The 13,591-nt window shown below is 35.0% G+C and overlaps 1 protein-coding gene across 1 annotated transcript in view; it reads right to left on the bottom strand.

Moving 5' to 3' along the window:
* SLC41A2 (solute carrier family 41 member 2) overlaps positions 1-13,591 on the bottom strand; it is a 59,570-nt gene continuing 45,979 nt past the window's right edge. Inside the window, exon 11 of the mRNA XM_038180267.2 lies at positions 1-2,041. Coding sequence (XP_038036195.1) covers positions 1,856-2,041 — 186 coding nt within the window. The 3' untranslated portion in view covers positions 1-1,855. The remainder of the gene's footprint in view (positions 2,042-13,591) is intronic.

Raw genomic sequence — 13,591 nt, 5'->3', positions numbered from 1 at the left:
TCCATTTTAAACAATTTAATGGGAATATTTCCTGCAATGCTACATACAACTATTTTAAATAACATTAATACAAACTAAGAAAAGTCAGAGAACCTGAAGTTAGAAAGATTTCATCTTTCACATAATAAAAGACATAATACATATGATTCATTCAAACAACTATGCCATATAACCGTAAGAAAAAGCTTAAATAAAAACGTTTATATGAGGGTGCTAAAAGTCAGGCATCTAAATCCATGTGTAGGCACTGGATAGCTGGTTTAATTTTCAGGATTGCAAACACTTTCAATTTCCACAGAGTTTAAGGTGACAAACACCTATAAAAGTCCCATTAACACTTATGCACATAATTAACTTAATTCATCTGAGTAGGTCCATCAAATTAAAAGGGACGATTTATATGTATACTTCGCATGACTAATGTTTACTGGTTTACAACATATGCTGATATATGGATTTAGTTGTCTAATTTAAGTCTCAAAATTTAAAACATCTGATCACAACATTTAAAGTCTGACATGTTTATATAATTATGCATTTAGGATGTACGCTGTAGTCTTTAAAAACATACACCATGAGGAACTTCCACTAGATTTTAAAACAGAGCATTTAGTACATTTTTTTTCCAAAGTGACAACCAGAGTCCTCATGATCAATGCATTATTTGAAATACTGAGATTTAGAAATAAGTTAAATCATTCAGCAGCAGTCATTCCTTACTAACTGTAATACTTCTAGAACTTGAAAACAGAAATCCTGTTAGCAAGAATGGAGATTTTTGCTTTGAAATGGGTGACATGGGTAACTCTGGAATTTCAGAAGTTCACGTAACTTCCTAGGTGCCTGAAATGCAACATAATCTTATATACCCTAAGTTTTAATCAGGGGTAAGTATTTATGTTTGATTCAACACCTCTAAATACTTCATTAAAGTCAGGATACTGGCCATCACAACACCATTAATATCAGTTAGTTAAACATTTTTTTCAGTTGCGAAATGTAAAGACACTTTTCAGCACAAGGAGTTCTAAGAATTCATCCATTATTATGGATCAGGTCAGTCTCACATTCTATGACTGTACTATATTCTCGTTATAATAAATTACAACAGCAAAAATGATTAGGTTGCTCTTTTTGGCAGAAAGAAAAAGGGCTCAGTCCTGCAGACACTTTTCAAGTGTCTGATTTCAGAAATGATGATGGTCATATTAGTATACAATAAAGCTTGAGACAAAACATTTAGACTATCAGGGTTCAAATCGCTGTAACAGTTATTATTGATACCAAGCCTGCAATGGTCAGAGAGTTACAGCACTGAAATTGCAAGTTAAGAACGTATCAACTAATCAGGTAACGTCTATGAAAGAGAACTCATCTGAGGTCTCCTAACCACCTCTGTGGGAATATGAAAACATGTACCCACTTTCCTCTAGGGCTAAAAAGACAAGGCAAGCCACTGATTGTTTTTTACCTTCTTCTTTGTCACCACTGAATGAGCGATTGAAGATTGTTCTGGTTTGTACTACACGTAAGAAATTGTTCATTTAAAAGACCAGATCTTTAAAAAATTTAAAATCTGATAAAGGGTTGTCATGTCCTTGGTTGTGTCTACTCAGATATTTTCAATTAGCAGCCATCCACCTTGTTTTCAGTCTGAAGTTCTCAAATATCCTCCTTGATCAATCCTTTTTCACAAACAAAAACAGAACAACAACAAAAAAATGATTAAGGCTGTTTCATATCTGTGTCAACTTGATTTACTCAGACCAAATGGAACAATCATTTTGAGGACCTTCAAATGGAATGATTGATCTTCTCAATATTCCGGGAAAAGTCATTGCATCCACTGAAATAATTAATCGCCGACATCACCATCTCTGTCACCTATGAGCCACAGAAAATGAAAACCTACGGCTAGTAAGGCAGTTCCAAGTAGATCTCCCAGTGCAGTGAGATAAGGGATAGAAAAACTGTCAGGATCTTTCCCTTTTTTCCAGAAGTGGTGCACCATCCAGTCGGCAATCCATAGCAGAGTAAACACCTACAGAACAGCAAATGACCAAAATCTGTATTAGTATCATTGGAATTCCACTGAAAGGGAGTCAACAGCCAACATTGTTATCACCTTAGTACTTAACAATATTGTATACTACTGCTTTTGAAAAATTTAAATAATGAAGGTGTATTAATTTTGGATTAAAACTCCCCACAACTAGAGACAGGGACACTTAGTCCATTTCTCCCAGGAAATAATGCACACGGGTAGGAAGAACATAACGAATCATTGATAGCATTCTTCAACAGGGCCATTCTTGAGGATTGCTGACAATGGCAAAACAAACAAACAAAAAAACACCAACCAAATGTGTGATTGCATTTTCTACAAAAGACATCACTCTGAGTAGTGAGAGCATAACCGGGGTTTCAAGATCACTCAGAATTGACTGATGTTACCCAGATGAAAGCACTCAACACAGGCATAGCTCTTGTATCCAGACACCTAGATCAGTCCTGAAATCAGACACCATATAAAGAATATGGGGTCAGATTAGGAACATTTTCACCTGGACTGTATGAACCACTGAAAACAGCCTAGCAGCTACTCTGAGGCGTGAAATACCATCTTCAGCCCTTCTGTATAAGGCACACCTGCAATATATATTACGAAATTGTCACTCCAGGCTGAATTCATCCCAAAGTAAAAGATTTCATTCCCAACTGTGAATGCCTGAACATTCAGGAAGTTTGATCTTAATACCAAAGGTATGCATAATTATTAATCCAGTTTTAGAAAAGAATTCTTTTAATGTTGTGCAGCTGTATAATACGAGATTCTGGTTCAGTAGAATCATGTGGTGTGGCACAGCACAAGATGAATGGAGAAAAGACTACTAATTTCCTGTCTCTTCTACAAATCTGCTTAAGCGGAGATAAACTTTTATATTTTATGCATTTTAGTTAATCAGATCTTTAGAAAGCATAAACTTAAGAGTTATTACCATATTGCTTTTCAAGAAGTCTTATTATGTACATTTAGAAGAACAGCAACGAAAGTAGTAAAATGTACAAAATTCATTTTATTTCCTAAGTGAGCAATTATTGAAATAAAAACCATCTTTATACATGTATGCACTCCTTTGCTGAAATACTGATATGATCATTGCAAGACTCTTCCCAGCAATACAAAATACAGTAAAACAAATGTCATATAAAAATTTGTGTTGAAAAAGTTATACCCGATTAATCTTTGCCTTGCAAAAGTACATTTTAAAACACAAACCTGGGGGGTTTGTATTTGCTTCATGAAAAATGCATGGTTTATTTATATAAACATATCTGCTGAAAAAGGAACTCTGTAGTCTAAGCTAATTATGCAAGTCCTAGGTGTGCTTACTGGAATCCAAACAAATATATTTAAAACAGATGTTTTCTTTGGAAGACTATCAGATTCTTTGAGTCGGCTCTTTCTTCTACCACAGACAAAAAGAGGTCTGTTTATAAAAGATACTGTACATTACCATTCCCTACAGGATGTACACAGAAGGCTCTGTAGTGCCCCACAGCAACAATAGTTACGCGTGTTCTATTAGAAGATGAGAGCATTCGCTCCAAGAATAACTTATAATGTATTTATATTTCACAACCAATTAGATATAACATACACCATCCATCTTAAATGACAGTATACATTTTTGTCTTTTAAAAATCATTACATGAAAACTTTAGATTTTTCCATATATTTTCCATCCTACAGCAACTGACTTAGACTTTTGTGAAAATTAGGTAGTTTGGAAATTAAGTTCTGTGAATCTTCACAAATACTTATTTTTGATATATTAACTTATGGGTCCATAACATACAATGCAAAATACAACAAACCTGGCTTCTGTAAGTAATAGGAAAAAAGTTATAATGCATTTTATTAACTGATGGTTATAATAGTGTATGATGGCTATTGGGACATAGTCCTTACAGGATAAATTATAGGACTATAGTTTACCAGTCTTCATTTTGGGGAAGGAATAATGCTATCATCATGCATTTGCATGGCTCACTAGCATTTGAGAATTATACAGATCAGTTTTTAGAAATAGTTACTTAGTTGGTAAGAAAGGTATAGCTACAGTAGTTGGTGTTGCAAGACAGAAGTCAATCAATGTGACTCAAATCTTTGATGAGATTTTTCTTTTTATGAATGTTAAGGGTGGGGAAGGAAGAATCAAGGTCATAAATCAACTGTTATTTTTCACAAAAATAAACAAAAGCTCTACTATGAGTTTGCTGACTTTTCTGAAAGTAAGACAGTTCTTGAATAAGAAAGTGATCAGAAAAGTCACTTGCAAAGATCTGACAGGTGAGAAAAAAAAAAAAAAACAAAACAGGGCAAACAGAGAAGTCTAAAGGTGAGCAAAGATTAATAAAAAGGAAAGGTTACTAAGGCGTAGGTGGAAGACTACACAGGACATTATGAGACAGTTTTGTGGCAGAGTCCTTTTTGCTGGGCTTCATCTGTGACCTCTAATGATTTCAGCAAAATCATGCAGATGGCACAGCAGTACAAATTCAGTTTACTTCTCTGCTCGCGTTCTATGAATAAGAAAGCCTTCATAGCTTAAACTGAAAGCCAACTGTTCTTGAGAGAAAAAATAAAGGTATCAACATCACAGAAAAGTCTAATGAGAAACAAAAAAAAATGAGAAACAAAAAATGGGAAAAAAAAAAAGAGAGAAACAAAAATCACCTGTTTAACATGAAATGCTGTAGGGAAGTGATAAGAGAAGTTTGAAAATGTATGCAGAACTGTTGTACAATATGTGAGCTAATATTTTAAAATGATTTAATATACAGAGGAAGAGGAGAACAATGAAGTGCCTTTTACAAGAACACGAGAGATGAGTAGTAGTAGAATTATGAAACTCAACCATAGGAATTCTTCAAGACTGAAGAAAGAGATAACCCTGAGGGTTAAGGTAAAAAAATAACTAGTAGCTATACACATTAAGATCTGACTAAAAAAAGGGAGAAATTATAGTCACTGATAAGGAAAAGAAAGCCCAGAACAAAGATTGCAAAAATACAGGCAAAATTCCAGATGTTTTAATATTTTTAAAGGAAGGCAACACTAAGTTATTACTCTTTAGGAAAGACAATCAAAATTGAGGAGAATGAAACTAAAGACATCACCAGACTAATGGAATATAACACGAGTATCCCAATAATGACTAATGTTTTCTATTTATAAATGTGCATTTGTAAAAATGTGCATCGGACACATTATCAAAAATAGGTCCTCAGAAGATAGAAGACGAGAGACACTGCTTAATGAATATAGCAATAAGAATGAGAAGGAGGGAGGGAAGAAAAGAGCAGGAGATAAGTCTTTATTAACCCCTAATGATGAAGAATCTGAAAATAAGGTGTGTAAGCATGCATATTATTATGGACAGAAAGGACAGAAATGAAAATTAATTCTAGATATTGAGTTTTATGATATTCATTTCAAATCAGAAATATCATATTGAGACTGAAATTGAACACTGATGCTTAAATAAAAGCGAGTCTCACTACTTAAAGCTCTAATCTAATGGTTACAAAACTAGAAATGGGAACATTATACACTCTAAAACATTTTTTTCCTTTGTTCTTGCCAAAACTTGCTTTCATTCCATGCAGATCTTTAGATACAAATAACAAGTTTAGCTAAACAAAAGTTTATTTTGTTTTGTTTTGTTTTTCTGCATGCAGTAAGCTCCTCTAAAAGTTATCTGCATGTTCTCATGTAATCAGTTCCTCATGACTTCAAAAAATCTATTATTTCAAATAAAAAATATAAACCTGCCTCCAAACATTCATAATGCTGTCTAAACTCTCAGTAGCCTAGCTGATACATTGCAGGATGCCATAATAATTTTCTTTTTTCATATGGGATGACCGTGTTTAATCAGGGAATGTGTGTCAAATTCAGAGTAGGGCAAGTGATAAAAAATATAAAAAGTGTAACAATCAACTGCATAATCTCTGTAAGAAAATGATTTGAATCTTTCATGTTAATAATGGCTTTCACATTGATTGCTCTGATTTGCTTTTTCATATGATTTGCTTTTTCATATGGGCATTATTAAAATTCAGCTACTAGTTTAGTATGCAGAACCAAGACCTTTTAGCAGTTTCTTTTGCATGGCTTAGATGGACAGTATCTCCTGAATCTTATTAGCACCGCTGATTCACCTTAAATTGTTTCCACCTGAAGGTGCATTGCAAAATAGTTTTGTTCCTTTACTTTAGATTGAAAACATAGATGCAAATTAACTGTGGTAACCTCTTTTCAAGTGAATTTTAATTCTGCTTTACTCTCAACCTCACACTGACTTGAAATTCACCTATAATGGAACCATTAAAAGATCTGGTAATTCGTGATAATTCATATACATCCATAAAATTCAACAGTAAGTTTATATATATATATACACACACATACACGTACATTTATATTCTATATAATACATATATATATATATGGATAGAATCATTACTGAAAAGCCCCAAAAAGACAAAGACTACTGTGTCCTGACTCCAACATCATTCTCATCAAATTTATGATTTAGGTCTTTTAGTGGTTTTGACCCTTCATCAAGTAAATTTTGAAATTATACATTACATTTCTCAGATTTTAAATGGCTTTTGATGACTTAATGTGAAACTAAGTAGTAACTCAAAAGCATTCCTAACAGATTTATGCTGAACTTGCTGAATTTCCATTGCCTACAGCCAAAATTCTGTAGTCTGTGCAGGCTCTACACACGTATCATGTCCAGGGGAAAATAGTCACCGTCTATCTTCTCCAAGCATGCATTTGTGGCTGGCAGTAAAAAAAAAATAAATAATGCTGTTCCCTCTTGCTATCATCATCTGTGTTTTAGCTATCTTGTGGTTTGGAACCACTGATTCATTCTCTTTGGTAGTGAACATGGATACCTTGCAAAAGATCCAGCCCACTCATTATACAACAGCTTGCTTCTCAAACAACACTCATCAATAATGAATACACTTCGCTAGTCTTTTGTCCTCCTGGACTCAATCCAAGTACATAAATGGATACAGCAAGCAGTTGCGGCATGTCTATACACAAAAGTCTCACCAGTTTAACTTAAATCAGTTTCCAAGCTAATTTAGGACTTTGGGTAATGAGCTTTGGAAACTCCTGATGCAGCAAATTAAGACATTACAAACCCCATGCATTTCTCCACACTCTTTTAGAAACTACTGCCACTATATCGAGGTCAAGAAAAGGCAACACATATGTCTGTCTGACGCTCCTTTCTTAGCCTAACACAATAAACCGGCGTTACAGTGCCAGTGTCAGTGGAGTTGTGCTTGTAGGCCAGACTGTGGCCAGGCATGGACACTGCTTCTGCTATCAGTCAATCCTGAGACAGAAGAACAGTAAACACAAGTTACAAACCCTGCATAGCAATTGTGTTGGGAGCAAGGACAGGAGCCTATCTGCAGACTGAAGACATTCTTGGTAATGCCAGTTCAATTCTTTATATAAAACCTTTGTGTTGCATGTGTACAGGCAGTATGTATAATTACTTGCTTTCTGTCTGAAGTGCACAGCACTCTGATATCCAACCACCCAGACAACAAAACATAAATTCATCTAAGACTAACACCGCATTTAAGTCAAAAAGATTGTACCATTTTAGCTGAAGGTGTTTCTAAATCAGTTGGATTGTATCCATGTAATTTTGTGTGAATGAACTTTTCTTTATTCCACAGCTTAAATCCAAATTCCTGACTGTCTTCTTGCTTTCTTTGTAGCTTTGCCAGACACCCTGGTCTGACCAAGGCAGTCCTAACTTCAGGCTGTTTGCCAGATGTCTGGATTAGGAGTGCAACACAGACCATTAAGTCTTCAGGTATGTTCAACCTGCACCAGCTGAAGCGCAGCTCAGTGTGTCGTGCTACCTACACAGCCTTCTGGAGGTAAAAATGGTAATTTCCCTGCTAATGACTTTTTGGAGCCAGGCTCCTACCACTGGCTGCAACATGCCTGGAAGTGAAAGAGCTAGTGATGGCCACATTCAGATCCCAATGAATCTGGCAAGTCTGTTTCTCATGCTGCAATGCAAAAGCATTGAACAGGCAGAACTGTTCAGGTTTGGACCTTAATTTCCATATTTCCTTGAATCATGAAGTCTCCCCAATAGTTACATCCTCTACGCTTTGGAAGTAATCCTTCCTATTAGATAAAAAAGCAGCATTTCAAATGCAATGATAGTTCCTGTACAAACACAATATTCCTTATTTCTATATAATGAATAGTAGTTACTTTTTAGTAGTTACTTTTTAGTAGTTTAGTAGTTTAGTAATAGTAGTTACATGAGTTACTCTTCCACACTGAAGTAGACAATACTGTAGCTAAAATCCTCAGATTACTGCAAAGTCCAAGATGTTTTTAATGTGTGCAGTAAGTCATTATGAATATTGCTGAATTCTTGGTTTTCTGTTGCCTCAAACAGCTCTGAGGCACTGCAGAGGTTACTTCTCAGGGGTAGACACCTGATCTTCCTTGCATAAGAACAACCACACTTCAAAATTACTAATTTGGTTGGTAATAGCTCTGGGAACCTCCTATTGTTTGTTTATTCCCTGGGTATTTAATGTAACTGTGTGTTCAGATTTGCTTAGTAGGTGTGAAAATTCCTTAGAGGGCATTTTATTGGCTCAGTGAGAATATTAAGAACAGAGGCTGCCTTTGAGCGCTCGGAGCAGTGTGCCAGGACTGATGGCTTGGCAGTTCCAGTGTTGCGCTCATTCTGCTTCAGGTTGACATGACAGAAGGTGAAACTTTGCTCAGTGCGTAGCTTCATAAACTTAAAAAATACTTGTGCCCTTGCGAGGTAGAGGTGGGGAGCAGTTTGATTAATTAATGTGTTCTTTATTGGCCCAAAGCCAGACTGTGTCTTCTTGCAGAATACTGGTGTGTGTTTGTGTGACTTGTTTTTGTAAAATTTTCAAGAAAATAAAATTCCTCATAAATAGATGCCACTCATCAAATCCAAAACCTCATTTACGATCAATATAGTTGTTTTCACTAGTGCATAATGGTTTGCTCAGCTACTGTATGCTGCATTATGTGAAGTATCCTACGTACTTGCAGGTGCCTTTGTACATAGATGACATTCCTCATAATATTTCTGATTTAGATATTTTCCTCTGACGCCAACATTCATAAACACAGATCAGACCCAAGTCTGAAAATTTCAATCTGAATGCAGAATAATATAAATGTGTACAGTTCTCCCTATCTTTATTAAAACATATTTGTGAAATCCTAGTCTCACTGAAGGGAAGGGGATTTCTGCCTTGGATTTCAGTAGAACTTATTTATAAATGTATTTCAAGAACATTTCAACAGTTTGTATGTCTTTCAAGAACAGGACCAACTGTGCTGTTAAATTAGGAAAATGAAATAAAAGCAAAATAAAATAAAACAGTTTCTGTGGTTTCTTATGTCTAGAAAACCTGAACTGTTTTGTTCATAGAGAATCAGAGAGGAGAAATTGAAGACCACAATACTGTTTACTCATATGACTTAAAATCTCTTAATGTTTTTAGAACAAATGCATGTTCAGAGAAACTACATTTTGTTTTACTACATAGTGTATAATAACTAAATCATATTGTTAATTGCATGCCATTTTAATTTTTTATTTTCCATAAATATTTCAGTTATTTAACATTCAGGAGACAGAATATCTAAGAACAGGTAGGAATAGAGTGAAGAAACTGGTAGGCATTAGTGGTGAAAAAAAAAATAAATCAAGCAATGATAATATCAGAATTGAATGAAAATGAAATTAACTACCTGACAGGAATTTCAGTAATACTGTGTAGAGGTTTCAATGCAAATAAATCATGTTTTATCACTTTGGGAAGTACACTGAAGTTTACAGGCAACCTGAAAAAGTCTTGTTAAAATGCCAAATAGAGGAATTCACATTTATGTTACAAATTTACTGTAGAGATAACGTACAATAGCATAAACTGAGAGCAACAGATAAATAAATATAAGTTGTGATTAGAGCTTTCATGTAAAATCTTCCTTGATTTTTTTTCTAACATTCCAGTTCTAATCTTGTCATTTCCCTAACCCCTTCGTCTCCACTTTAAAGAAACACAGGGCTGGATAATCAAAAAAAATACATAGATTTTTAAGGTAATTAAAAATCTCTTTCAGTCCACTCTAAAACATATCATGAAATAATCATGTAATCTTACAAAAGTCACTTGATTTTTAAAGATATAATTTTCACATTGCTGTTGTTATTTTTTTTTTAATTTGGCAGATGTATTTTTTAATAGTGGAAAAATGTAGATAGATAGTATATTGCCATAATAATTATTCAGCTGCTCATTTACCCTCTCCAGCTAAATATAGGAAATGACTTAGAAAGGGCAAAGTACTGGCATCAAACCTCCTCGAACGCTGGACTAACCGTAATTAACTCTCACCTTTGGGAATCCCTATGCTCTATTAAATGATAATCTCAAACATGGAAGAGAAGATATTAAAGCTTTCTTATATGCAGGATTGTAATTCTTGACATCTATTTTCAGATGCCTCCCATGCAAACTGAAAATAAATGCAAAGTCCAATACATTAGAAAAAAAGAGCTAGAACGCACATCTTTCATTGCTCAAGAGACTGTCATTCGATTTGTTTTGTTGATAGTTGAAATGACAGTAATCAGCTATGTGTTTTTTCAGTTTTACAGCAGAGCTGAAAAGCTGTCATTGGAAGGACAAAAATATAAAAACTTCTGGAACAATGAGATCAGTAGATGTTGGTTTGTAAAAACACAAAATAAATGACAGTTTCAAAACTGTTCTTTAGTATATCCAGGTGTGTAGATGACTTCAGTGAAAAGGGGAAGAGGTATGAGTACTAATATTGAAGTGTTTTCCTTGAGAAATGAAAAATGTACAATCTGCAGCAGGGAAGCTCATCAGAAGGACAGGTAAGTAAAATGCATTCAAGATTTATGGGTTAATGCAAGAATTTTTCTCTGTAAAATTAAAAGCTGCTGTAATTATTGGTATGTAATACCATGATAATCACTACTAGAAAAATGCCAGAATAATGAAAACGAGGAAAAGAATCTCATTAAATATTTTCAGAAGGTGTCAAAAACCACGGGGTTCCAAACTGTAAATCTGTCAAGACCCATGAGAATTTACAGTGTGTGTGCAATACTGTTACTTGGTTTCAAAATAAATACATCTCAAGCTGCCTGGTACAGCTAAAGACAGAAGGTGAAGAGGGAAAAAATCATCTACAAAAAGGAGAGGGAAAAAAAAAAAAAAAAAAAAATGCTCTCTGCTTTTCCAGGTGAAAAATCAAGAAAATCAGATGTGCCTTTATGGATTGTAATGGAGATTTATTCTGTAATGGAGACTGCAAAACTGAATGCTCTGATTTACAAAAATCAGCTGTGTGTGTGTATTTGTGCCAGCACCAGCCCTGAACTACTGTGTGATCTTAAAATCCTGCCCTAGAGCTTCAGACAATTTTTAGCTAACCTCTACATTTCTCACACCTTACCCCGTCCTTTTGCTGCAGAAGAAGATTTGTAGCCCTGAACATATTATGATTGTAGTTCTGTGAACGGGAGAATCATATGGATTTCATATGGATTTATGCCTTGAGCTTGACTCCCATGTGAAATTGTTGAAATATAATAATGGCTGAAACCACACACACTTCATTCTTACCTTCAGTAGAGACATTAACAGGGACTCTTTTTCCCCACCTGTTTTTATTAAGCTAATAGAGACTTCATGTCACTGAGAGACCTGAATCTTAGAAATACTTGACTGAAATGGGCCAAAGGATTCAAAAGTTATTAGAAAGAAGAAACAGATAGAATAGACAGAATGAATGACAAGGACATCGAGGTGCTTGAGCGGGTCCAAAGAAGGGCGACGAAGCTGGTGAGGGGCCTGGAGAGCAAGTCCTATGAGGAGCGGCTGAAGGAGCTGGGCTTGTTCAGCCTAGAGAAGAGGAGGCTCAGGGGTGACCTTATTGCTCTGTATAAGTACATTAAAGGAGGCTGTAGCGAGGTGGGGGTTGGCCTGTTCTCCCATGTGCCTGGTGACAGGACGAGGGGGAATGGGCTAAAGTTACGCCAGGGGAGTTTTAGGTTAGATGTTAGGAAGAATTTCTTTACTGAAAGGGTTGTGAGGCACTGGAACGGGCTGCCCAGGGAGGTGGTGGAGTCACCATCCCTGGAAGTCTTCAAAAGACGTTTAGATGTAGAGCTTAGGGATATGGTTTAGTGGGTACTGTTAGTGTTAGGTTAGAGGTTGGACTCGATGATCTTGAGGTCTCTTCCAACCTAGAGATTCTGTGATTCTGTGATTCTGTGATTCTGTAATTTCCTCAGGAAAACACAGTATAAAACAAGTCTTAAGGCTGGAATCTAGGAATAGCATGAAAGAGGAAAATTAAAAGAAATGGCTTTGTAATTTTTACTACGACGTTCCCACTTGCAAAGGTTGGAACCTTTCCAATTATATTCTACGAAAAGAGTATAGAATTCACATATAAAATTAAAATAGCAGCGGTCTTCAAAACCTATCCTTATTGAAATAGCAGTGTGATAAACACAGACAATTCAGGACATTAAAATTATGATTTTTTAAAGGATTGATTGGTGATGATATTGTTTGCATTTTAAAAATAAGTTGGCTAATTTTAGAAACAATGCATATATACATTTAACATATGGATAATTCAACTGTATTTTTATTGTATAACATTAAATTTCTATTTTCGTTTCGAAAGAACAACGAAGCACTACAGTTAATTCAGCCAAGTTTTAGCTAAAAATTGGCTGTGGATTTAGCAAAAATATTTCATTTTATATTAGTGATTTTTCTTAGAGAAATCAGTTCACATTAAGACATTGGTTTTTCAAAAGGCATCTTTCATGAAATGCCACTGCTGGGTGTGGACAGACCAACTACATAGGAACACACCAAATAATGAACACTGTTTGACAATTAATGCAATTACGATTTCTTGTACAGTGACCACTGATCACTGTTACACTAATTTAAACTTTAATAAATGTTAAAAATGTACCAAGCAATAACATTCTCATCTGCTACATTTTTGACTGTGTTAACTAAAACAGTACCATGAACCATTTTAAGAAACCACTGTGGGAGATTACTTTGAGAATTTTCTTGATGTATTCATTATTCATAAGTGTTACTTTTCCATCTCTCCATCTCCCCTCTAGTTGATTAAAATGATTGGGGTTTTAGATGCAATGGTGCCAAGAAGCATGTGAAAGTGCAAGATGGATGACTGTGAAATAATGTAGTCATGAATCTTCTGAAAATCACTCACAATACTGATACACCTTTGTAAGCAATATGCATGTGGAGATAATTAGTTACTTCATAACTGTGCTGAAAGTCTGTAATAACCATACCCTCTTTTACTTATTCATGAAATTTCAGAAATAAGATAACACATGATTTTCTTCAGGAACTTAACTCTATGAGCATTTTCAAGTTG

The sequence above is a fragment of the Anas platyrhynchos genome, chromosome 1 (assembly GCF_047663525.1).
Source record: "Anas platyrhynchos isolate ZD024472 breed Pekin duck chromosome 1, IASCAAS_PekinDuck_T2T, whole genome shotgun sequence".
NCBI classification, from domain to species: Eukaryota; Metazoa; Chordata; class Aves; order Anseriformes; family Anatidae; genus Anas; species Anas platyrhynchos.
Note: the sequence above shows the minus strand (reverse complement) of the source record. Positions and strands in the feature narration are given on the sequence as shown.